The 23,425-nt window shown below is 47.2% G+C and overlaps 1 protein-coding gene across 1 annotated transcript in view; it reads right to left on the bottom strand.

The window, feature by feature from the left end:
* LOC137347196 (sodium/hydrogen exchanger 1-like) overlaps nt 1–23,425 on the bottom strand; it is an 85,965-nt gene that overhangs the window by 40,372 nt on the left and 22,168 nt on the right. Inside the window, 1 exon segment of the mRNA XM_068011411.1 lies at nt 482–942. Within this exon segment, the coding sequence (XP_067867512.1) occupies nt 482–942 (461 nt within the window).

The following is a 23,425-nucleotide window of genomic DNA, read 5'->3' as shown; positions in this document are numbered from 1 at the left end:
CGGGGGGGGGGGCACAGGCACGGGGGGGGGCACAGGCACGGGGGGGGGGCACAGGCACGGGGGGGGGGCACAGGCACGGGGGGGGGGCACAGGCACGGGGGGGGGCACAGGCACGGGGGGGGGGGGCACAGGCACGGGGGGGGGGGGGGCACAGGCACGGGGGGGGGGGGGGGGGCACAGGGACGGTGGAGGCACCGGCACGGTGATGGGGGGGGGGGGGCTGGCACGCACGGGGACCGCGGAGAGGGCACAGGCACGGGGACGGAGGGCACAGGCACGGGGACGCGGGGGAGGCACAGGCACGGGGACGCGGGGGAGGCACAGGCACGGGGACAGGGCGGGGGGGGGGGGCACAGGCACGGGGACAGGGCGGGGGGGGGGGCACAGGCACGGGGACAGGGCGGGGGGGGGGGGGGCACAGGCACGGGGGGGATGCTGAAGTTAAGTGCTGGACGAAATGGACGAAAGCTGTTGCACTCACCACAGTAACTGCATCATTGAGCAGAGACTCTCCAAACACCAGGATGTGCAACAATTCATTGATGTGAATTTCTTCAAAGACGGCCAGCACAGCTACAGGATCCACAGCAGAAATGATGCTACCAAACAGCAGATTAGGCAGCAGGGTGATGTGTTCCAGTCCGGATCCACTGATCTGGCAAACGGCGAACATCAGTACCCCAACGAAGAATGCATTCCACAGTGTCCCAACCACAGCAAAGCTCAGGATTGTTCCCAAATTCTCAGTAAAAGGACGGATAGGCAAGAAGTAGCCGGCATCCAGAATGATGGGTGGAAGGAGATAAAAAAAGAATACATCTGCCTTCAAGCCAGGAGGGTCTTCTCCCACAGCCTTTATCAGACCTCCCACTATCAGACCCACACACACCAGCAGGCAGCTCTCTGGGACAATCGAAGACAGCTTTGGCAGGAAGTGAAAACCTAAAAATACCAAAACAACTATCAGTGAACTGGTGAAACATTCCAGTTAATAACATAAAGCATTGGCAACAGATAGAAAGAGAGAGAGAAAGAGAGAAAGAGGGAGAGAGACTGCACACCCACACGCTCACAGAAACCTCCCTGATGGTCATAACTTGACTAGTGTGAAAGCAATTCGGAGCAGATAGTCACCTTTAGAGGACCAGAGATTCATGTTGAAATGTCATCTAAATTTGTACCTCCTTTAAACTCAGCAATTTGCATTTATATAGTGCAATAAACACCTCCAATGAGATGTAAAGACAAGCAGAGTGGAACAGGAAGGGACAGAGAGTTTAACGGCAATGGTGCATCAGCGAATAAGGTCCGTACAACTATTCGTGGCAAAAAAAAGGCCTTTTATCTGAATGCCCAAAGCGTTTGTAATGTGTTGAATGAGCAGCACAAATAGACGTCAATGGTTTAGATTTAATTGCCATTAGAGACATTGTGACAAGGCGATCAAGTTTGGGAAACAAATATTCCAGCGTACACAACATTGTGAAAAGACTGGCAGAACAGAAAACGTGTAGCCCTGATAGTCAAGAATGACATAAGGACAGTAGTAAGAAAGGATCTTGGCTCAGTAGATCAGGAAGTAGAATCAGTATGGGTTGAGATTAGGAAAAGCAAGGGTCAGAAAACACTGGTGGGAGTAGGCCCGCTAACAGTAATTATACTGTTGGACAGAACATTGGCAAGAAATAATTAGAGCTTGTAACAAAGGCAATTTAATAATCGTGGGGAACTTTAATTTTCATATAGACTTCACAAATCAAATTGACAAAGGTAGTCTGGAAGATGAGTTTGTAAAAATGCTTATCCGACAGTATCCTGGAATAATACGCTGTGGAACCAACTTGGGATAAAGCTATTTTGGATCTAATATTGTGTCACGAGGCAAGGTTAATTAGTATCTCAACGTAGAATAAAAGAAAAATACCACGGTTGCTGGAAATCTGAAATAAAAACAGAAAGTGCTGGAAATACTCAGCAGGTCTGGCAGCATCTGTGGAGAGAAGCAGAGTTAACGCTGCAGGTCAGTGACCTTTCATCAGAACTCAAAGTAGAAGATCCTTTCAGAAAAATTGATGATACAACTGAATTCCATATTAAGTTTGAGAGCGACATACTTCAGTCCCAAACAAGAATCTTAAACAAAACCAATTGCAGTTATGAAGGAGAGCTGACAAAGGTTGATTGGGTAAACAGACTGAAAGGTTTGGTAGCAAGCAAACAGTGGGAAACATTTCAAGAAATAATTCAAAATGTTCAACAAAAATATATTCCATTAAAAAACAAAAACTCATCAAGAAAGATTCATCCCTGGCTTACCAGGGAAGTTAAGGATATTAGATTCAGAGGCCCCTCAGTGACATCATTCGAAAGTGTTCGTTTTCATGTGTACGCTGACGACACCCAGCTCTACCTCACTATCACTTTTCATGACTCTTCCAGTGTTACTAAGTTATCAGACTGCTTATCCGACATCCAGTACTAGATGTGCAGAAATTTCCTCAAATTAAATATTGGGAAGACTGAAGCCATTGTTTTTGGTCCATGCTCCAAACTCCGTTCCCTAGCAATGGGCTCCAATCCTCTCCCTGGCAACAATCTGAGATTAAGCCAGTCTGTTTGCAACCTTGGTGGTACATTTAACCCCATGATGAGCCTCTGACCTCATATTCCCACCATCACTAAGACTGCCTATTTCCATCTCCGGCGCATTTTTAAAGGGCTTACAGCACTCAATCGAGATTTAAAAATTAAAAGGCCAGGTCAGTTCAATTACCAAAAAATGGAATTAAATTATTGTTAAATTAATTTTCCCACCCCCATGCCCCAATGACATTTCAAAACATTCCTGCCCTATTCCCCCCGAAATTCGTTTATTAAGCATTTGACCTTTCCCCCCAACAAAGTTCTGCACCTTTGCCCATTACCCCTTCCCATCACCCGCCCCCCCACCAATCTGCAGCGAGATCACCCCATTCCCCACCTCCCGCACAGAAAAAATCCTCCTCCCCTCTTCCCCACACGTTTTCCCAAATGGGGATTCGAAGGCATGGTACTGGCCCAAACGAAGATCGGTGCGGCGATCAAGAGACGAGGGGGCGGCTGCCACGGGGCCTCGCCGCCGCTGCTGATATTGGCATGGGGCCTGTCGCTGGCAGGATCGATGGCGATCCTCCGCCGGACCGATCTTCATTGCCCCCCTGCCAACGTTCCCAACAGCAAAGGGGCTTTAAAATCCAGCCCATTCTGTAACCTTTACTCACTCACACTTTTCGCAGACTGTACATTACGCCACAATGAACAATTATCTACATAATATTCAATGCGTATACTTCCTTCAGTACGTCCATTATACAAAAACTCACTTAAAATATTTGATAAATACAATCCTATATCTTTGCCTCCACAAGATTCAGTGTTTCAGCAGCTAAAGTACTTACAATAACTTTTTATTTTCTAATCTTCACAAGCTAAAGGACAAAATTTATCTTTCTCACCCATAAGAAATATTATTAAACCAGCTGCACTAGAAAACCCATCAGGAAGATTATCATGTGAAGCATCACTAAACGTGACTAACTTCATAAAAGCAAAATACTGCAGATGCTGGAAATCTAAAACACAAACAAGAAATGCTGGAAATACTCAGCAGGTCTGGCAGCATCTGTGGAGAGAGAAGCAGAGTTAACGTTTCAGGTCAGTGACCCTTTATGTTCTTTGGGTCAGCTAAAGATGAGAACATAAGTACACATTTATTCAGATTTACTTTTCTTCGTGTTTTATTTGCCCCAAAACATTTTCTACTTTAGGGTATTTAATTGTAGTACTTAACTCCAACACATCAAAACTAGCACCTGGTCTAGTCTGAGTGCATAACCAGCTCAACTAACCAATCGAACTTTGCAATAGCTTTCTCTCTCTCCTTTGGATATAGTCAGGGAGTTCTAACAGTGCACGAGGCTGCCATTCAGCCCATCAAATTCATGCAGGCTCTCTGCAGAGCAATCCAATCATTCCCACTCCCCAGCTCTATCCACGTACCCCTCTATCAAATCTCCTCTCAATTTCCTTTGCTGCAAGAACAACCCCAGCTTCTCCAACCTAACCTTGTAGCTAAAATTCCTCATCCCTGGAACCATTCTGTGTAAATCTCCTCTGCCCTCTCTCAAGGGCCCTCACATCCTAAAGTGTGGTGACCAGAACTGGATGCAATACTCTAGTTGGGGCCGAACCAGTGTTTTACAAAGGTTCAGCATAACTTCCTTTGTATCTTTATTTATGAAGCCCACGATCCCATATGCATTGCGAATTACTCTCTCAATATGAGGGCTCTCCGCTTCTTCCTTGAACAGAGGCCCCATCCACCACCACCCTCCTCCGCCTGGCTGAACTTGTTCTCACATTGAACAACTTCCCCTTCAACTCCACTCACTTCCTTCAAGTAAAAGGTGTTGCTATGGGTACCCGCATGGGTCCTAGTTATGTCTGCCTTTTTGTGGGATATGTCGAACATTCCTTGTTCCAGTCCTACTTAGGCCCCCTCCCCCAACTCTTTTTCTGGTACATTGATGACTGTATCGGTGCCATTTCCTGCTCCCGCCCTGAACTGGAAAACTTTATCAACTTTGCTTCTAATTTCCACCCTTCTCTCACCTTTACATGGTCCATCTCCGACACTGCCCTTCCCTTCCTCGACTTCTCTGTCTCCATCTCTGAGGATAGGCTGTCTACTAATATCCATTATAAACCCACCGACTCCCAAAGTTACCTCGACTACACTTCTTCACACCCTGCCTCCTGTAAGGACTCCATTCCATTCTCCCAGTTTCTCCGTCTCAGACGCATCTGCTCTGATGATGCTACCTTCCATGACAGCGCTTCTGATATGTCTTCCTTTTTTCAACCGAGGCTTCCCCCCCCCCCACTGTGGTTGACAGGGCCCTCAACCGTGTCCGGCCCATTTCCCGCACCTCTAGCCTCACCCCTTCCCCTCCCTCCCAGAACCGTCACAGGATTCCCCTTGTCCTCACTTACCACCCCATCAGCCTCCATATCCAAAGGATCATCCTCCGCCATTTCTGCCACCTCCAGCGTGATGCCACTACCAAACACATCTTCCCCTCCCTTCCCTGGTCAGCATTCCGAAGGGATCGTTCCCTCCGTGTCACCCTGGTCCACTCCTCCATTACCCCCACCACCTCATCCCCTTCCCATGGCACCTTCCCCTGCAATCGCAGGAGGTGTAATACCTGCCCATTTATCTCCTCTCTCTTCACTACCCCAGGCCCCAAACACTCCTTTCAGGTGAGGCAGCGATTTACTTGTACTTCTTTCAATGTAGTATACTGTATTTGCTGCTCACAATGTGGTCTCCTCTACACTGGGGAGACCAAACGCAGACTGGGTGACCGCTTTGCAGAACACCTTCGCTCAGTTCGCAAGTAGGACCCCAAGCTTTCGGTTACTTGCCATTTCAACACTCCTCCCTGCTCTCATGCTCACATCTCTGTCCTGGGCTTGCTGCAGTGTTCCAGCGATCAGCGCAAGCTCAAGGAACAGCATCTCATTTACCGATTAGGCACACTACAGCCTGCTGGACTGAACTTTGAGTTCAATAATTTCAGAGCATGACGGGCCTCCCATTTTACTTTTATTTTTAGTTATTTTTTGCTTTTTCCTTTTTAAAATATTTTTTTGTGTTTATTTTATTTCATCTTAGTTTGTTCAGTTTGCATACCCACTGTTTTTTTCATGTTTGTACTTGCGGCTATTCAATTTTCAGTCCTTTAACACCCTTTCTGTACTAATGCTTTGTCTTTCAACACACCATTAACATATTGTTTGCCTTTGCTCCATGACCTTCTGGTCAGCTATTCTGTGACCTTGCCCTATCTACACCTTTTTTTAAATTCATTCATGGGATGTGGGCGTCACTTGCCAGGCCAGCATTTATTGCCCATCCCTAATTGCCCTTGAGAAGGTGGTGGTGAGCTGCCTTCTTGAACCGCTGCAGTCCATTTGGGGTAGGTATACCCACAGTGCTGTTAGGAAGGGAGTTCCAGGATTTTCACCCAGAGACCGTGAAGGAACGGCGATATAGTTCCAAGTCAGGATGGTGTGTGACTTGGAGGGCAACTTGCAGATGGTTGGGCCATCCAGGCAAGTGGAGAGTATTCCATCACACTCCTGACTTGTGCCTTGTAGATGGTGGACCGGCTTTGGGGAGTCAGGAGGTGAATTACTCGCCTCAGGAATCCTAGCCTCTGACCTGCTCTTGTAGCCACGGTATTTATATGGCTACTCCAGTTCAGTTTCTGGTCAATGGTAGCCCCTAGAATGTTGATAGGGGGGGATTCAGCGATGGTAATGCCATTGAATGTCAAGGGGAGATGGTTAGATTCTCTCTTGTTGGAGATGGTCATTGCCTGGCACTTGTGTGGTGCAAATGTTACTTGCCACTTATCAGCTCAAGCCTGGATATTGTCCAGGTCTTGCTGCATTTCCACACGGACTATTTCAGTATCTGAGGAGTCACGAATGGTGCTGATCATCAGCGAACATCCCCACTTCTGACCTTATGATTGAAAGAAGGTCATCGATGAAGCAGCTGAAGATGGTTGGGCCTAGGACACTACCCTGGGGAACTCTGGCAGTGATGTCCTGGAGCTCAGATGATTGACCAACAACAACCACAACCATCTTCCTTTGTGCTAGGTATGACTCCAGCCAGCAGAGGGTTTTCCCCCTGATTCCTATTGACCTCAGTTTTGCTAGGGCTCTTTGATGCCATACTCGGTCAAATGCAGCCTTGATGTCAAGGGCAGTCACTCTTACCTCACCTCTTGAGTTCAGCTCTTTTGTCCATATTTGAACCAAGACTGTAATGAGGTCAGGAGCTGAGTGGCCCTGGCAGAACCCAAACTGAACATCACTGAGCAGGTTATTGCTAAGCAAGTGCCGCCTGATGGCACTGTTGACGACACCTTCCATCACTTTACTGATGATTGAGAGTAGGCTGATGGGGCGGTAATTGGCCGGGTTGGACTTGTCCTGCTTTTTGTGTACAGGACATACCTGGCCAATTTTCCACATTGCAGGGTAGATGTCAGTGTTGTAGCTGTATTGGAACAGCTTGGCTAGGGGTGCGGCAAGTTCTGGAGCACAGGTCTTCAGTATTGCCGGAATATTGTCAGGGACCATAGCTTTTGCAGTATCCAGTGCCTTCAGTCGTTTCTTGATATCACGTGGAGTGAATCAAATTGGCTTATGTCTGGTATCTGTGATGCTGGGGACTTCAGGAGGAGGCCGAGATGGATCATCAACTCGGCACTTCTGGCTGAAGATTGTTGTGAATGCTTCAGCCTTATCTTTCGCACTGACGTGCTGGGCTCCCCCATCATCGAGGATGGGGTTATTTGTGGAACCACCTCCTCCAGTTAGCTGTTTAATTGTCCAACACCATTCACGGCTGGATGTGGCAGGACTGCAGAGCTTGGATCTGATCCATTGGTTATGGGATCGCTTAGCTCTGTCTATCGCATGCTGCTTACGCAGTTTGGCATGCAGATAGTCCTGTGTTGTAGCTTCACCAGGTTGACACCTCATTTTGAGGTATGCCTGGTGCTGCTCCTGGCATGCCCTCCTGCACTCTTTATTGAACCAGGGTTGGTCTCCTGGCTTGATGGTAATGGTAGAGTGGGGGATATGCCGGGCCATGAGGTTACAGATTGTGGTTGAGTACAATTCTGTTGCTGCTGATGGCCCACAGTGCCTCATGGATGCCCAGTTTTGCATTGCTAGATCTGTTCGAAATCTATCCCATTTACCACGGTGATAGTGCCACACAACATGATGGACGGTATCCTCAACATGAAGGCGGGACTCCGTCTCCACAAGGACTGTGCGGTGGTCAGTCCTACCAATACTGTCATGGGCAGAAGCATCTGCGGCAGGCAGATTGGTGAGGACGAGGTCAAGTATGTTTTTCCCTCGTGTCGGTTCCCCCACCACCTGCCGCAGACCCAGTCTACAAAGAACAAAGAACAGTACAGCACAGGAACAGGCCATTCGGCCCTCTAAGCCTGCGCCGATCTTGATGCCTGCCTAAACTAAAACCTTCTGCACTTCCGGGGACCGTATCCCTCTATTCCCATCCTATTCATGTATTTGTCAAGATGCCTCTTAAATGTCATTATCGTACCTGCTTCCACCACCTCCCCCGGCAGCAAGTTCCAGGCACTCACCACCCTCTGTGTAAAGAACTTGCCTCGCACATACCCTCTAAACTTTGCCCCTCTCACCTTAAACGTATGTCCCCTAGTAACTGACTCTTCCACCCTGGGAAAAAGCTTCTGACTATCCACTCTGTCCATGGCGCTCATAACTTTGTAAACCTCTATCATGTCACCCCTCCACCTCCGCCGTTCCAGTGAAAACAATCCCAGTTTATCCAACCTCTCCTCATAGCTAATGCCCTCCAGACCAGACAACATCCTGGTAAACTTCTTCTGTACCCTCTCCAAAGCCTCCACGTCCTTCTGGTAGTGTGGCGACCAGAATTGCACGCAATATTCTAAGTGTGGCCTAACTAAAGTTCTGTACAGCTGCAACATGACTTGCCTATTTTTATACTCTATGCCCCGACCGATGAAGGCAAGTATGCCGTATGCCTTCTTGACTACCTTATCCACCTGCGTTGCCACTTTCAGTGACCTGTGGACCTGTACGCCCAGATCTCTCTGCCTGTCAATACTCCTAAGGGTTCTGCCATTTACTGTATACTTCTCACCTGCATTAGATCTTCCAAAATGCATTACCTCACATTTGTCCAGATTAAACTCCATCTGCCATTTCTCCGCCCAAGTCTCCAACCGATCTATATCCTGCTGTATCCTCTGACAATCCTCATCACTGTCCGCAACTCCACCAACCTTTGTGCCGTCCGCAAACTTACTAATCAGACCAGCTACATTTTCCTCCAAATCATTTATATATACTACAAAGAGCAAAGGTCCCAGCACTTATCCCTGTGGAACACCACTAGTCATATCCCTCCATTCAGAAAAGCACCCTTCCACTGCTACCCTCTGTCTTCTATGACAGAGCCAGTTCTGTATCCATCTTGCCAGCTCACCTCTGATCCCGTGTGACTTCACCTTTTGTACCAGTCTGCCATGAGGGACCTTGTCAAAGGCTTTACTGAAGTCCATATAGATAACATCCACTGCCCTTCCTTCATCAATTATCTTTGTCACTTCCTCAAAAAACTCAATCAAATTAGTGAGACACGACCTCCCCTTCACAAAACCATGCTGCCTCTCGCTAATAAGTCCATTTGTTTCCAAATGGGAGTAAATCCTGCCCCAAAGAATCCTCTCTAATAATTTCCCTTCCACTGACGTAAGGCTCACCAGCCTATAATTTCCTGAATTATCCTTGCTACCCTTCTTAAACAAAGGAACAACATTGGCTATTCTCCAGTCCTCTGGGAACTCACCTGTAGCCAATGAGGATGCAAAGATTTCTGTCAAGGCCCCAGCAATTTCTTCCCTTGCCCCCCTTAGTATTCTGGGGTAGATCCCATCAGGCCCTGGGGACTTATCTACCTTAATGCTTTGCAAGACACCCAACACTTCCTCCTTTTTGAGATGACTGAGACTATCTACACTCCCTTCCCTCGGCTCATCATCCACCAACTCCTCCTCTTTGGTGAATACTGATGCAAAGTACTCATTTAGTACCTCGCCCATTTCCTCTGGCTCCACACATAGATTCCCTTCTCTGTCCTTGAGCAGGCCAACCCTTTCCCTGGTTACCCTCTTGCTCTTTATATATGTATAAAAAGCCTTGGGATTATCCTTAATCCTGTTTGCCAATGACTTTTCATGACCCCTTTTAGCCCTCCTGACTCCTTGCTTAAGTTCCTTTCTACTGTCTTTATATTCCTCAAGGGATTCGTTTGTTCCTAGCCTTCCAGCCCTTACGAATGCTTCCTTTTTCTTTTTGACTAGGCTCACAATATCCCGCGTTATCCAAGGTTCTTGAAACTTGCCAAACCTATCCTTCTTCCTCACATGAACATGCTGGTCCTGGATTCTAATCAACTGACGTTTGAAAGACTCCCACATGTCAGATGTTGATCTACCCTCATACAGCCGCCCCCAATCTAAATTCTTCAGTTCCTGCCTAATATTGTTATAATTAGCCTTCCCCCAATTTAGCACCTTCACCCGAGGACTACTCTTATCCTTATCCACAAGTACCTTAAAACTTATGGAATTATGGTCACTGTTCCCGAAATGCTCCCCTACTGAAACTTCGACCACCTGGCTGGGCTCATTCCCCAATACCAGGTCCAGTACGGCCCCTCCCTCGTTGGACTATCTACTATCTAGCAGCTATGTCCTTTAGGACTCGGCCAGCACGGTCAGTAGTGTTGCTACCGAGCCACTTGTGGTGATGGACATTGAAGACCCCCACCCAGAGTACATTTTGTGCCCTTGCCACCCTCAGTGCTTCCTCCAAGTGGTGTTCAACATGGAAGAGTACTGAGTCATCAGCTGAGGGAGGGCGGTAGGTGGTAATCAGTAGGAGGTTACCTTGCCCATGTTTGACTTGATGCCATGAGACTTCATGGGGTCCGGAGTCGATGCTGAGGACTCCTAGGGCAACTCCCTCCCTACTGTATACCACTGTGCCACCACCTCTGGTGGGTCTGTCTTGCCGGTGGGACAGGACATACCCGGGGATGGTGATGGCAGTGTCTGGGACATTGTCTGTAAGGTATGATTCCGTGAGTGTGAGTATGACTATGTCAGGCTATTGCCTGACTAGTCTGTGGGACAGCTCTCTCAACTTTGGCACAAGCCCCCAGATGTTAGTAAGGAGGACTTTGCAGGGTCGACAGGGCTGGGTTTGCCATTGTCGTTACCGGTGCCTAGGTCGATGCCGGGTGGTCCGTCCGGTTTCATTCCTTTTTATTGACTTCGTAGCGGTTAGGTACAACTGAGTGGCTTACGAGGCCATTTCAGAGGGCATGTAAGAGTTAACCACATTGCTGTGGGTCTGGAGTCATATGTAGGCCAGACCAGGTAAGGACAGCAGATTTCCTTCCCTAAAGGACATTAGTGAACCAGATGGGTTTTCACAACAATCGACAATGGTTTCATGGCCATCATTAGACTAGTTTTTAATTCCAGATTTATTAATTCAATTCAAATTCCACCTTCTGCTGTGGTGGGATTTGAACCCATGTCCCCAGAGAAATACCCTGGAAATACTCTTTACTCTTCTTTTGGGCCTCCTTATCTCGAGAGACAATGGATACGCACCTGGAGGTGGTCAGTGGTTTGTGAAGCAGCGCCTGGAGTGGCTATAAAGGCCAATTCTGGAGTGACAGGCTCTTCCACAGGTGCTGCAGAGAAATTTGTTTGTTGGGGCTGTTGCACAGTTGGCTCTCCCCTTGCGCCTCTGTCCTTTTTCCTGCCAACTACTAAGTCTCTTCGACTCGCCACAATTTAGCCCTGTCTTTATGGCTGCCCGCCAGCTCTGGCGAATGCTGGCAACTGACTCCCACGACTTGTGATCAATGTCACACGATTTCATGTCGCGTTTGCAGACGTCTTTATAACGGAGACATGGACGGCCGGTGGGTCTGATACCAGTGGCGAGCTCGCTGTACAATGTGTCTTTGGGGATCCTGCCATCTTCCATGCGGCTCACATGGCCAAGCCATCTCAAGCGCCGCTGACTCAGTAGTGTGTATAAGCTGGGGATGTTGGCCGCTTCAAGGACTTCTGTGTTGGAGATATAGTCCTGCCACCTGATGCCAAGTATTCTCCGAAGGCAGCGAAGATGGAATGAATTGAGACGTCGCTCTTGGCTGGCATACGTTGTCCAGGCCTCGCTGCCGTAGAGCAAGGTACTGAGGACACAGGCCTGATACACTCGGACTTTTGTGTTCCGTGTCAGTGCGCCATTTTCCCACACTCTCTTGGCCAGTCTGAACATAGCAGTGGAAGCCTTACCCATGCGCTTGTTGATTTCTGCATCTAGAGACAGGTTACTGGTGATAGTTGAGCCTAGGTAGGTGAACTCTTGAACCACTTCCAGAGCGTGGTCGCCAATATTGATGGATGGAGCATTTCTGACATCCTGCCCCATGATGTTCGTTTTCTTGAGGCTGATGGTTAGGCCAAATTCATTGCAGGCAGACGCAAACCTGTCGATGAGACTATGCAGGCATTCTTCAGTGTGAGATGTTAAAGCAGCATCGTCAGCAAAGAGGAGTTCTCTGATGAGGACTTTCCGTACTTTGGACTTCGCTCTTAGACGGGCAAGGTTGAACAACCTGCCCCCTGATCTTGTGTGGAGGAAAATTCCTTCTTCAGAGGATTTGAACGCATGTGAAAGCAGCAGGGAGAAGAAAATCCCAAAAAGTGTGGGTGCGAGAACACAGCCCTGTTTCACACCACTCAGGATAGGAAAGGGCTCTGATGAGGAGCCACCATGTTGAATTGTGCCTTTCATATTGTCATGGAATGAGGTGATGATACTTAGTAGCTTTGGTGGACATCCGATCTTTTCTAGTAGTCTGAAGAGACCACGTCTGCTGACGAGGTCAAAGGCTTTGGTGAGATCAATGAAAGCAATGTAGAGGGGCATCTGTTGTTCACGGCATTTCTCCTGTATCTGACGAAGGGAGAACAGCATGTCAATAGTCGATCTCTCTGCACGAAAGCCACACTGTGCCTCAGGGTAGACGCGCTCGGCCAGCTTCTGGAGCCTGTTCAGAGCGACTCGAGCAAAGACTTTCCCCACTATGCTGAGCAGGGAGATTCCACGGTAGTTGTTGCAGTCACCGCGGTCACCTTTGTTTTTATAGAGGGTGATGATGTTGGCATCGCGCATGTCCTGGGGTACTGCTCCCTCGTCCCAGCACAGGCATAGCAGTTCATGTAGTGCTGAGAGTATAGCAGGCTTGGCACTCTTGATGATTTCAGGGGTAATGCTGTCCTTCCCAGGGGCTTTTCCGCTGGCTAGGGAATCAATGGCATCACTGAGTTCCGATTTGGTTGGCTGTATGTCCAGCTCATCCATGACTGGTAGAGGCTGGGCTGCATTGAGGGCAGTCTCAGTGACAGCATTCTCCCTGGAGTACAGTTCTAGGTAGTGCTCAACCCAGCGGTCCATCTGTTTGCGTTGGTCAGTGATTATGTCCCCCGATTTAGATTTGAGGGGGGTGATCTTCTTGATGGTTGGCCCAAGAGCTCTCTTCATGCCATCATACATTCCTCTGATGTTTCCGGTGTCTGAGGCCAGCTGAATATGACTGCATAGGTGTTGCCAGTAGTCGTTTGCGCAACGCCTAGCTGTTCTTTGTGCAGTACTTCTGGCTGCTTTAAGTGCTGCGGATGTTAAATCGCTGGGGGCTTTCTTGTAGTTCAAAAGTGCAATGCGCTTAGCGGCTATGACAGGTTCCAGCTCTTCATTATGAGATTGAAACCAGTCTGCATTTCTCTTCGCACTTTTGCCGTAGGTGGTCAAAGCTGACTCATAGATGGCGTCTCTGATGTGGGCCCACTTGGTCTCAGCATCCCCTGTGGGAGTGTTTTGAAGGGCTGTTACAAGTGAATTTAGAAATTTTTGTAACAGCTGTGGGTGAGAAATTCTGCTCGTGTTGATGCGCAGGTGGCCCTTCTGCTTGGAATGATGCAACTTCTTTGGTCTGAGTCTAACCTTGCTGCACACCAGGGAGTGGTCGGTGTCGCAGTCCGCACTGTGGAAGCTGCGTGTGATTTGAACACTGTTTAAGGCGGCTCGCCTTGTGACAATGAGGTCTAGCTGGTGCCAACGACGTGATCTTGGGTGCCTCCATGAAACCTGGTGACAGGGTTTAGTGTGAAAGAACGAGTTGGTGATGCAGAGGTTATGATAGGTACACAACTCAAGCAGTCTCTGCCCGTTCTCATTCATCCTTCCAACGCCATAGCGCCCAAGGCAGGAGGGCCATGAGTCATGGTCGGCCCCAACCCTGGCATTAAAGTCCCCCAGCAGGAATAGGTGTTCGGTGTTGGGGATGCTGCTAATGATGTTATGGAGTTGTTCATAGAACTGGTCTTTAGCTTCAGGTGCGGAACAGAGTGTTGGAGCATAGATGCTGAGTAGGTGTACTGGACCAGAGGTGGTGAGCAGTCGGATGGACAGTATGCGTTCCGAGCCATTTGAGGGAGGCTCTATCATGCTGAGCAAGGAGTTTCTGATGGCGAAGCCCACTCCATGCTGTCTTGGTTCTTCAGGATCCCTGCCCTGCCAGAAGAAGGTGTAGTCTTGCTCTGCTAGAGAGCCACTCGCGGGGAGGCGAGTCTCCTGAAGTGCTGCAATGTCCACATTGAGTCTACTGAGCTCGTTGTTAATGATGGCGGTCTTCCGAGAATCGTTGATTTGTGTAAGGTCTTCCGACAGGCCAGGACACATAGTTCTGACGTTCCAGCTTGCAAAGCGAAGGGCTGGTACCTTCTTTCCTTTTTTCATGTTGTTTGGTGCGGTGTATCAGTCCACCTTTCGGGCAATGACCCTGAGCTCCAAGCACCCATTGAAGCAGGCAGACTGTGGCGGGACAGAACCTTATTGACCGGGGGCTGCCCGGTTTGAGGCGGGCGGTAGCTGTCCAGTGAGGTGCAATGACCTCTCCCACCGACATAGGCAACCCGTGGCGCCCAGTTTCTACGCCAATTTATCTGGACTTATAACCCGTAACTGCTGCCTTCCGTGTTGTTTCAGTCGCTGTGAGGCAACTATGGAGTGACCTCTCCATGGCGCATGCCTGGGCAAATTTATGGAGGTTGAGAGTTGCCCAGTCGTCAAAACCCCCCTCTCGGCCTTTCTGGTGGGGTCCAAAGGAGTGCAGGACACGACGTTTGGCACCAGTATGGCTGCAGGAACTGCCGGAAACATGCCAAAGGTGACACATGACCGCCTACGGGGTTCCGCTCCGGATTTTCTGTTAGGGTTTACTCCCTTAGCCTTGGTCTCTCCCGAGACGCCCACAAGGCAGTGGGGTTGTTGGGGCCCCTACACAGGTGTAGGGTGGTGCCGGTGGGAGGAGGGGATGCAAGGGGGAGGGGTAGAGGAAGGGGGTGGGGGGTGGGGTGCAGGGGAAGGGGGTGCGGGGTGAAGATGGTGCGGGGGGGGGGCGGGCTGGGACGGGGTTGTGAGGGGGTGAGCTGAGAGGGTGGAGCAGGGAAGGGGACGGGGGTGGGGGGGGGTGGAAGGGGGGTAAAGGGGGGGGGAGGGGGGGTGGAATCTGGTGCAGGTAATAAGCCATTTCCTCAGTGCCCACCATCTACGTCCGGAAAGCTCATCTACGTCCTTCGGGAGGTGAAGCATCATTTGGCAGACTTAGAGGTGATTACATTTGCTAAGGGTTTTTTTTTTGCAGTGGTTTAAATAAAGGCATGCAGCATTGCCGACAGTGCGCTGCAGATGCTCTCCGAGCCATCTCCCGCGGGCGCTTTGAAGTTGCGGCCGGGGGGGCCGTTCGTGGATGTTTTGGGTGTTCGGGGCACCTTTTCACAGGACTTCTCTCGGGTCCCGCAGCTCCTTCTTCACCTCAATGGACTTACCGCATGCCGTGGCTGCAGACACTCTGGACTGTGAAGACAGCAGGATCGGAGATTAAAGTATCGGCAGCTGTTCTCGTCAGTTTCATCCGGATCAATTTCATTGAGAAAACAAAGAGCAGGTGTGGCTGGGGGAGGGCAGTGGGCCCAGGTAACATACACTAAACTAACTGTTAACTTTTAGATAGGGCTAAAATGAACTGATTTAAAGAGCCAGGGGAATTTAAACAGTTTAAGAGGGCAGATTGGGGGAGAAAACGTTAGGGATGGGAGCAGATGGCCATGGATAGAGTTGAACAGCAAGGGAGCTTCCTAGGGAGCTTCCAGCCCAGGAGCCATCTTGAAACATCCCCTTTTCCTTTGTTATCTCTTGCCCCACCCCCGTTTTACTTGCTTATAACCTTTGACATTTCTAATATTTGCCAGTTCTGAAGAAGGGTCACTGACCTGAAACGTTAACTCTGCTTCTCTCTCCACAGATGCTGCCAGACCTGGAGTGTTTCCAGCATTTCTTGTTTTTATTTTAGATTTCCAGCATCCGCAGTATTTTACTTTTAACTCTCTCAATATGTCCTGCCACATTTAAAGATCTATGCACATGAACCCCCAGGTCCCTCTATTCCTGCACCAGCTTCTTTAGAACTGTACCATTTAGTCTATATTGCCTCTTCAAATCCCTTTTTCCAACCTCACATTTCTCTGTATTAAGTTCCATCTGCCACATGTCTGCCCATTCTGCTAGCCTTTCTCTGTCCTTTTGCAGTTGATTGGTATCATCCTCTCAGCCTGCCACATCTCCAACTTTAGTATCACTGGCAAATTTTGAAATTTTACTCTGTATTTCAATATTCAAGTCATTTATGCACATCAAAAAAAGCACTGACCCTCGGGAACATTGCTGTCTACTATCCTCCAATCTGAAAAGCAACCATTTACCATGACTCACTGTTTTCTGTCCTTAAGCCAATTTTTTTTAATCCAAGCTGACAATGACCCTCCTATCCCATGAGCCTCAATTTTGATAACCAGCCTTTTATGTGGTACTTTGCCAAATGCTTTCTTAATATCCATTTGGACAACATCCATTGCTTTCCCTTCAACATTCTGTTACTTCATCAAAAAAATCAATTAGATTAGTCAAGCACGATCTGCCTTTTACAAATCCCTGCTGGCCCTCCCTAATTAAATCAAACCTCAAGGATCGGTTGATTTTTTCCCCGATAATTGTTTCTAAAACCTTACCCACCACTGACGTTAAACTGACTGTAGTTACTAGGGACGTCCTTACACTGTTTCTTGAATAAAAGTGTCACATTGGCCGGTCTCCAATACTCTGGCACCTCCCCCGTATCTAGGGAACCACTATCCACTCTCACTTTGTTTAGCAACCTGGGATGCAAGCCATCCAAACCAGGCGACTTATCCACACTAAGCATAGCCAGCCTTTCCAGTACATCCTGCCTATCAATTTTCACCCCATCCATTACCTCTACTGTCTCCGCATCTACCGATATTTTGTAAGCACCTCTTCCATGGTAAACACAGATATGAAGTACACTAAGTATTCAAGCGTTGTCCTGTGCCTCTAAGCTTTGTCCCTAATAGGCCCCACCCCACTTTTAACTACCTGCTTACATGCTGGTAGAAGATTTTAGGGTTCCAAACATCTTTCTGGGATGACCTAGTATGATGAGAGCAACTCTCTCTAAATAGGATTGTTGATATAAAAGTTATACCAGATCTACTTTGCTTAATATCTAAAACAATATATTTAAAAGCCCCACAAGCCCGACTACCAATTTAAAATTCTACTCTAATCTTAATACATCACAAATTCTGGAATACCAACCCATATGAAATCAACATGCATCACGAAGATGTATGAAAGTTTTCCTTTTCGAATGGCCTACTCCTGCTCATAATTCTTATGATACCAATAAAACATTGCGGGATCTGCTTTTAGTTGAACACAAGCTATTTTCAGCAAAATGTATTTCAATCAAAAAATACCCTGGAAGCATCATTCAAGCCATAAACACATTTGTTTGGTTTCCATCGTTTTCCTTCTGCATCTGCTGCCTCTTTAGGTGGTTTCAGAAACACTTCCATCTGGAAAGTATTGCCCTACAGAAATACGATTAACCTACACTTCTATGAATCTCTCTTTGGCCTCCTTGTCTCGGGAGACAATGGGTAAGTGCCTGGAGGTGGTCAGTGGTTTGTGAAGCAGCACCTGGAGTGCCTATAAAGGCCAATTCTAGAGTGACAGACTCTTCCACAGGTGCTACAGATAAGATTGGTTGATGGGGGTGTTGCACAGTTGGCTCTCCCCTTGCGCTTCTGTCTTTTTTCCTGCCAACTGCTAAGTCTCTTCGACTCGCCACACTTTAGCCCCGCCTTTATGACTGCCCGCCAGCTCTGGCGATCGCTGGCAACTGACTCTCACGACTTGTGATCGATGTTATAGGACTTCATGTCGCCTTTGCAGACGTCTTTAAAGCGGAGACATGGACGGCCGATGGGTCTGATACCAGTGATGAGCTCGCTGTACAATGTGTCCTTGGGGATCCTGCCATCTTCCATGCGGCTCACATGGCCAAGCCATCTCAGGCGCCGCTGGCTCAGCAGGGTGTATATGCTGGGGATGTTGGCCGCCTCGAGGACTTCTGTGTTGGAGATACGGTCCTGCCAACTGATGCCAAGGATTCTCCGGAGGCAGCGAAGATGGAATGAATTGAGATGTCGCTCTTGGCTGGCATACGTTGTCCAGGCCTTGCTGCCGTAGAGCAAGGTACTGAGGACACAGGCTTGATACACTTGGACTTTTGTGTTCTGTGTCAGTGAGCCATTTTCCCACACTCTCTTGGCCAGTCTGGACATAGCAGAGGAAGCCTTTCCCATGCGCTTGTTTAATTCTGCATCGAGAGACAGGTTACTGGTGATAGTTGAGCCTAGGTAGGTGAACTCTTGAACCACTTCCAGAGCGTGGTCGCTGATATTGATGGATGGAGCATTTCTGACGTCTTGTCCCATGATGTTCGTTTTCTTGAGGCTGATGGTTAGGCCAAATTCGTTGCAAGCAGCCGCAATCCTGTCGATGAGTCTCTGCAGACACTCTTCAGTGTGAGATGTTAATGTAGCATCGTCAGCAAAGAGAAGTTCCCTGATGAGGACTTTCCGTACTTTGGTCATCGCTCTTAGACGGGCAAGCTTGAACAACCTGCCACCTGATCTTGTGTGGAGGAAAATTCCTTCTTCTGAAGACTTGAATGCATGTGAGAGCAGCAGGGAGAAGATGATCCAAAACAGTGTAGGTGCGAGAACACAGCCGTTTCACGCCACTCAGGATAGTAAAGGCGGTCTGATGAGGCGCTACTATGCTGAATTGTGCCTTTTATATTGTCATGGAATGAGGTGATGATACTTAGTAGCTTTGGTGGGCATCCAATCTTTTCTAGTAGTCTGAAGAGACCGCGTCTGCTGACTAAGTCAAAGGCTTTGGTGAGATCAATGAAAGCAACGTAGAGGGCCATCTGTTGTTCACGACATTTCTCCTGTAGCTGGCGAAAGGAGAACAGCATGTCAGTGGTGGATCTCTCTGCTCGAAAGCCGCACTGTGCCTCAGGGTAGACACGCTCAGCCAGCTTCTGGAGCCTGTTTAAAGCAACTCGAGCGAAGACTTTCCCCACTAGGCTGAGCAGGAAGATTCCACGGTAGTTGTTCCAGTCACCACGGTCACCCTTGTTCTTATAGAGGGTGATGATATTGGCATCGCGCATGTCCATGAAAGTATTGCCCTGCAGAAATACGTTTAACCTACACTCCCATGAATATGTGGTCAAAAAAGCTAAAAGGATTTTCAAGATTACTTTTCCATTATTTCACCCCATTCTGCTAGCCCATGAACCTCATTTCTTGGCCATCATCCTGAACATTCAACCAATATTTAAACTTACCAGTAGCTTTTCCTGTACATCACACCCCTGAATTCATTAGATCCTTCTGGAACATATCTCACCCGAGAACCACTCTGGGTAATTGTTCTGTGGATGTGATAGCTCTATCATTGCATGTCATAATCACTCATATTACCACCATCTAGTCCTTGATCTACCACATTCAGTTCCTCAGAACCCTCATCACAAAACACTTGAGCATTTGAGGTACAATCTGTCGCATTTACTACTTTCATTTGCGCAGTCTGAGATTTTGTAATTAATTCTGATTAATCACGGGAAATGAAACTTAACAGTTTAACTGCCATATAAAAGTACTGTCTTACTATCACGACCTATTTCCTTACCAGGATCTTTCCATTCCCTATGACCCTCTCTTTTACAGTATACCAAATCTCCTGAATTGAACTCTGTCTCAGATGGTTGAATACAATGCCTCAGCACTCTAGGAATTTTGAGACCTTAGCCTTGAGAAAAGCCTGTCTCCCCGCATACAAAGCATTCAAATGTGCAGAAAAATTGGAACAAATTGTAGTACCTTCTAGAGCAGGAGTACTACCTCACAGAATAAAAAGGTAATTTGGGATTTTGCCCATAGACTAATTAATAGGGACTATATACTCCAACCATTTGGAGAGAATTTTTTGCATGAGCTGCCCATGCCCGGGCAGTTGTCAATTTAGTCTGGTTCGTTAGCTAAAATTTTATACATCATTTCATCAATTACAGCATGATTCCTTGCACAAAGACCATTGTTCAAAGGACACTCAGCTGCTGTATTCATGACCATGACATTCATGTTTTCACAAACATCTCTGAACTCATCATTAGCAAATTCAACTCCATTATCAGTCAGAAACTTTGCTGGTGTCCCAAGTCCAGTCCCTATCCATTTCTCCATAATTTTGTCTATAATGATTCTCTTGCCCTTACTATGCAATGTAAAAATATAAGTCAGGTAGCCAGATCAATAAAATATAGCATGAACATATTTCTGACTTTGTCCCATAGCTTTAGATCGATCGCAATTACCTCGTTAAAATCACATGCCAATGGAAGGCTTACAATAGGACATGATGGCATCCGATACTTGTTACAAATGTCACAATTCTCACTAAACACCATTAACCTCGCATACTCATCAACTACACTTGTATCTTTTAGTATGATTCTTAACTGTTGACAGACATGGTGAGCAAATTTTCTATGTAACTTTAAGACAATTTGCGTTTTTCTCTTATTCTCATCATCTGATGCCATTAATACTTGTTGAACACTACGATAAGTAACATCAGGTTTTGTTAAGGGGATACAATAATGTCCTAACTGGATAAATTGCAGATCAACTGATGTTCCAAAAATAATTGCCTTTTCATACTCCATGGCAAGTTTCATTTGTGCCTTTTTCATAGAAGATTTAATCAACAGCATAGCTATCTAACTACAGACTACATTTGTACTTAAAATGGTGTATTCCACCTATTTTCTATGGAATTACAACTCTCTTTAGTGATCTCAAGCTATTGTCATTGCCAAATGTAGAGCAAGTAGCACTTTTATATTCCTTAACTTTGCATCAATCCTCACTACTTAGAGAATCAAGGTAACATTTTAATCTGTCTTGTCACAGACCTGTAATTATTTTTCTCCTTGGATTAAAAAAGAGTGTGTGCCTTTAAAACTCTGTTAAAAACAGTGCACCTTTAAGGGAGAAGAACGTTCTGGAGACACAGTGTGTCACAGCTGCATTTTTTGTTATCATGGGCAACAGCAGGAGAGAGAGAGAGGTCACATGGTGTAAATTGTCCACTGGACTGTGTGGAACTGGCAGAAACAGGCTGAAACCAGTTTGTTCCGAGACACTATCCAACAAGGCAAACTAAAGAAAGGAGCTGTCTTATTCTTTCAGAAAAATTCTACAAGGTGCTACAAGCCAAATTAATTCCCTAAGTAAAGAAGAAAAGCTTTTCTTCAAGAAATTATTTGTACTGCTATTTAATGCCTACTGCAGCCAAAGAGTTGAATGCCTATCTTCTGAAGGACTATTTTCATCAAATCTGGATGAAGACATCGAGTGACCTTTGACCATTTCCATATTAGAAGACCTCATTCATCAGGAACGTAACCTGCAAAGACTTCCTTATTTTATTTATTCTTAAGAAACAGCCAATTTCTTAAAAAGCTCCACTCTTAAAACTGGTTAACTGTTAGTTTTGAGTGTGTGTGAGAATGGGGGTGTTAGATTAAAATAGTTTTAAGGTCTTTAGACATAGGTTTATCTTAATAGTGTTTAAGATTTAGTTTTTTAAATAAATAGTTAATTTGTTGTTGTCTAAAGATACTTGGTTTGGTCTGTTTCATTATGGGGTTACTAGAGTGTTTAATTTGGCTGTTTTCTGATTGGGTGTGAAAGGTTAATAATATGCTGCGACCTGTGGAGTGACGGGACTGAGTTGACAGTGCATTGCTCCCGCCACAGCCGTAACAGTCTCACATACTGTTTAAGTACAAGCATTATCGAATACTGCACAATTAGGAGTCCACGATATTTAGTATACTGCATTCAGTTCTGGACACCATATCTCAGGAGGCAGTAGCGTAGTGGTATTGTCACTGGACTAGTAAACCAGAGACCCAGGGTATAGCTCTGGGTTTGATTCCCACCACGGCAAAAGGTGGAATTTGAATTCAATTAATAAATCTGGAATTAAAAGCTAGTGATGGCCATGAAAACATTGTTGATTGTTGTAAAAACCCATCTAGTTCACTGATGTCCTTTGGGGAAGGAAATCTGCTGTCCTTACCTAGTCTGGCCTACATGTGACTCCATACCCACAGCAAATACCAAGTCAATCAATTCTATGAAAGGAATGAAACCAGTCGGACCACCCGGCAACGACCTAAGCGCCGGAAACGACAACGGCAAACCCAGCCCTGTCGACCCTGTAAAGTCCTCCTTACTAACATCTGGGGGCTTGTGCCAAAGTTGGGAGAGCTGTTCCACAGACCAGTCAAGCAACAGTTTGACATAGACATACTCACCGAATCATACCTTACAATATCCCAGACACCGCAATCACCATCCCCGGGTATGTCCTGTCCCAACAGGAGGACAGACGCAGCAGAGATGGTGGCAGAATGCTTTACAGTAGGAAGGGAGTCCCCCGTGTGTCCTCAACATCGACTCTGGACCCCATGAAATCAGGTAAAACATGGGCAAGGAAACCTCCTGCTGATTACCACCTACCGCCCCCCTCAGCTGATGAATCAGTACTCCATGTTGAACACCACTTGGAGGAAGCACTGAGGGTGGCAATGCTGCAGATGTACTCTGGGTGGGGGTCTTCAATGTCCATCACCAAGAGTGGCTCAGTAGCACCATGACTGACCGAGCTGGCCGAGCCCTAAAGGACATAGCTGCTAGACTGGGTCTACAGGTAAGGGAACCAACAAGAGGGAAAAACATACCTGACCTCACCCTCACCAATCTGCCTGCCACAAATGCATCTGTCCATGACAATAATGATAGGAGTGACCACCGCACAGTCCTTGTGGAGACAAAGTCCCGTCTTCACATTGAGGATACCCTTCTTCGTTTTGTGTGGTACTACCACTGTGCTAAATGGGATATATTTTAAACAGATCTAGCAACTCAAAACTGGGCATCCATGAGGCACTGTGGGCCATCAGCAACAGCAGAAATGTGCTCAACCATAATCTGTAATCTCATGGCCAGCATATACCCAACTCTACCATTACCATCAAGCCTGGGGATCAACCCTGGTTCAATGAAGAGCGCAGGAGGGCATGCCAGGAGCAGCACCTGGCATACCTCAAAATGAGGTGTCAACC

Source organism: Heterodontus francisci, chromosome 31 (assembly GCF_036365525.1).
Source record: "Heterodontus francisci isolate sHetFra1 chromosome 31, sHetFra1.hap1, whole genome shotgun sequence".
Taxonomy (NCBI): Eukaryota; Metazoa; Chordata; class Chondrichthyes; order Heterodontiformes; family Heterodontidae; genus Heterodontus; species Heterodontus francisci.
The sequence above is the reverse complement of the archived record's forward strand: the minus strand, read 5'-3'. Positions and strand labels throughout refer to the sequence as shown.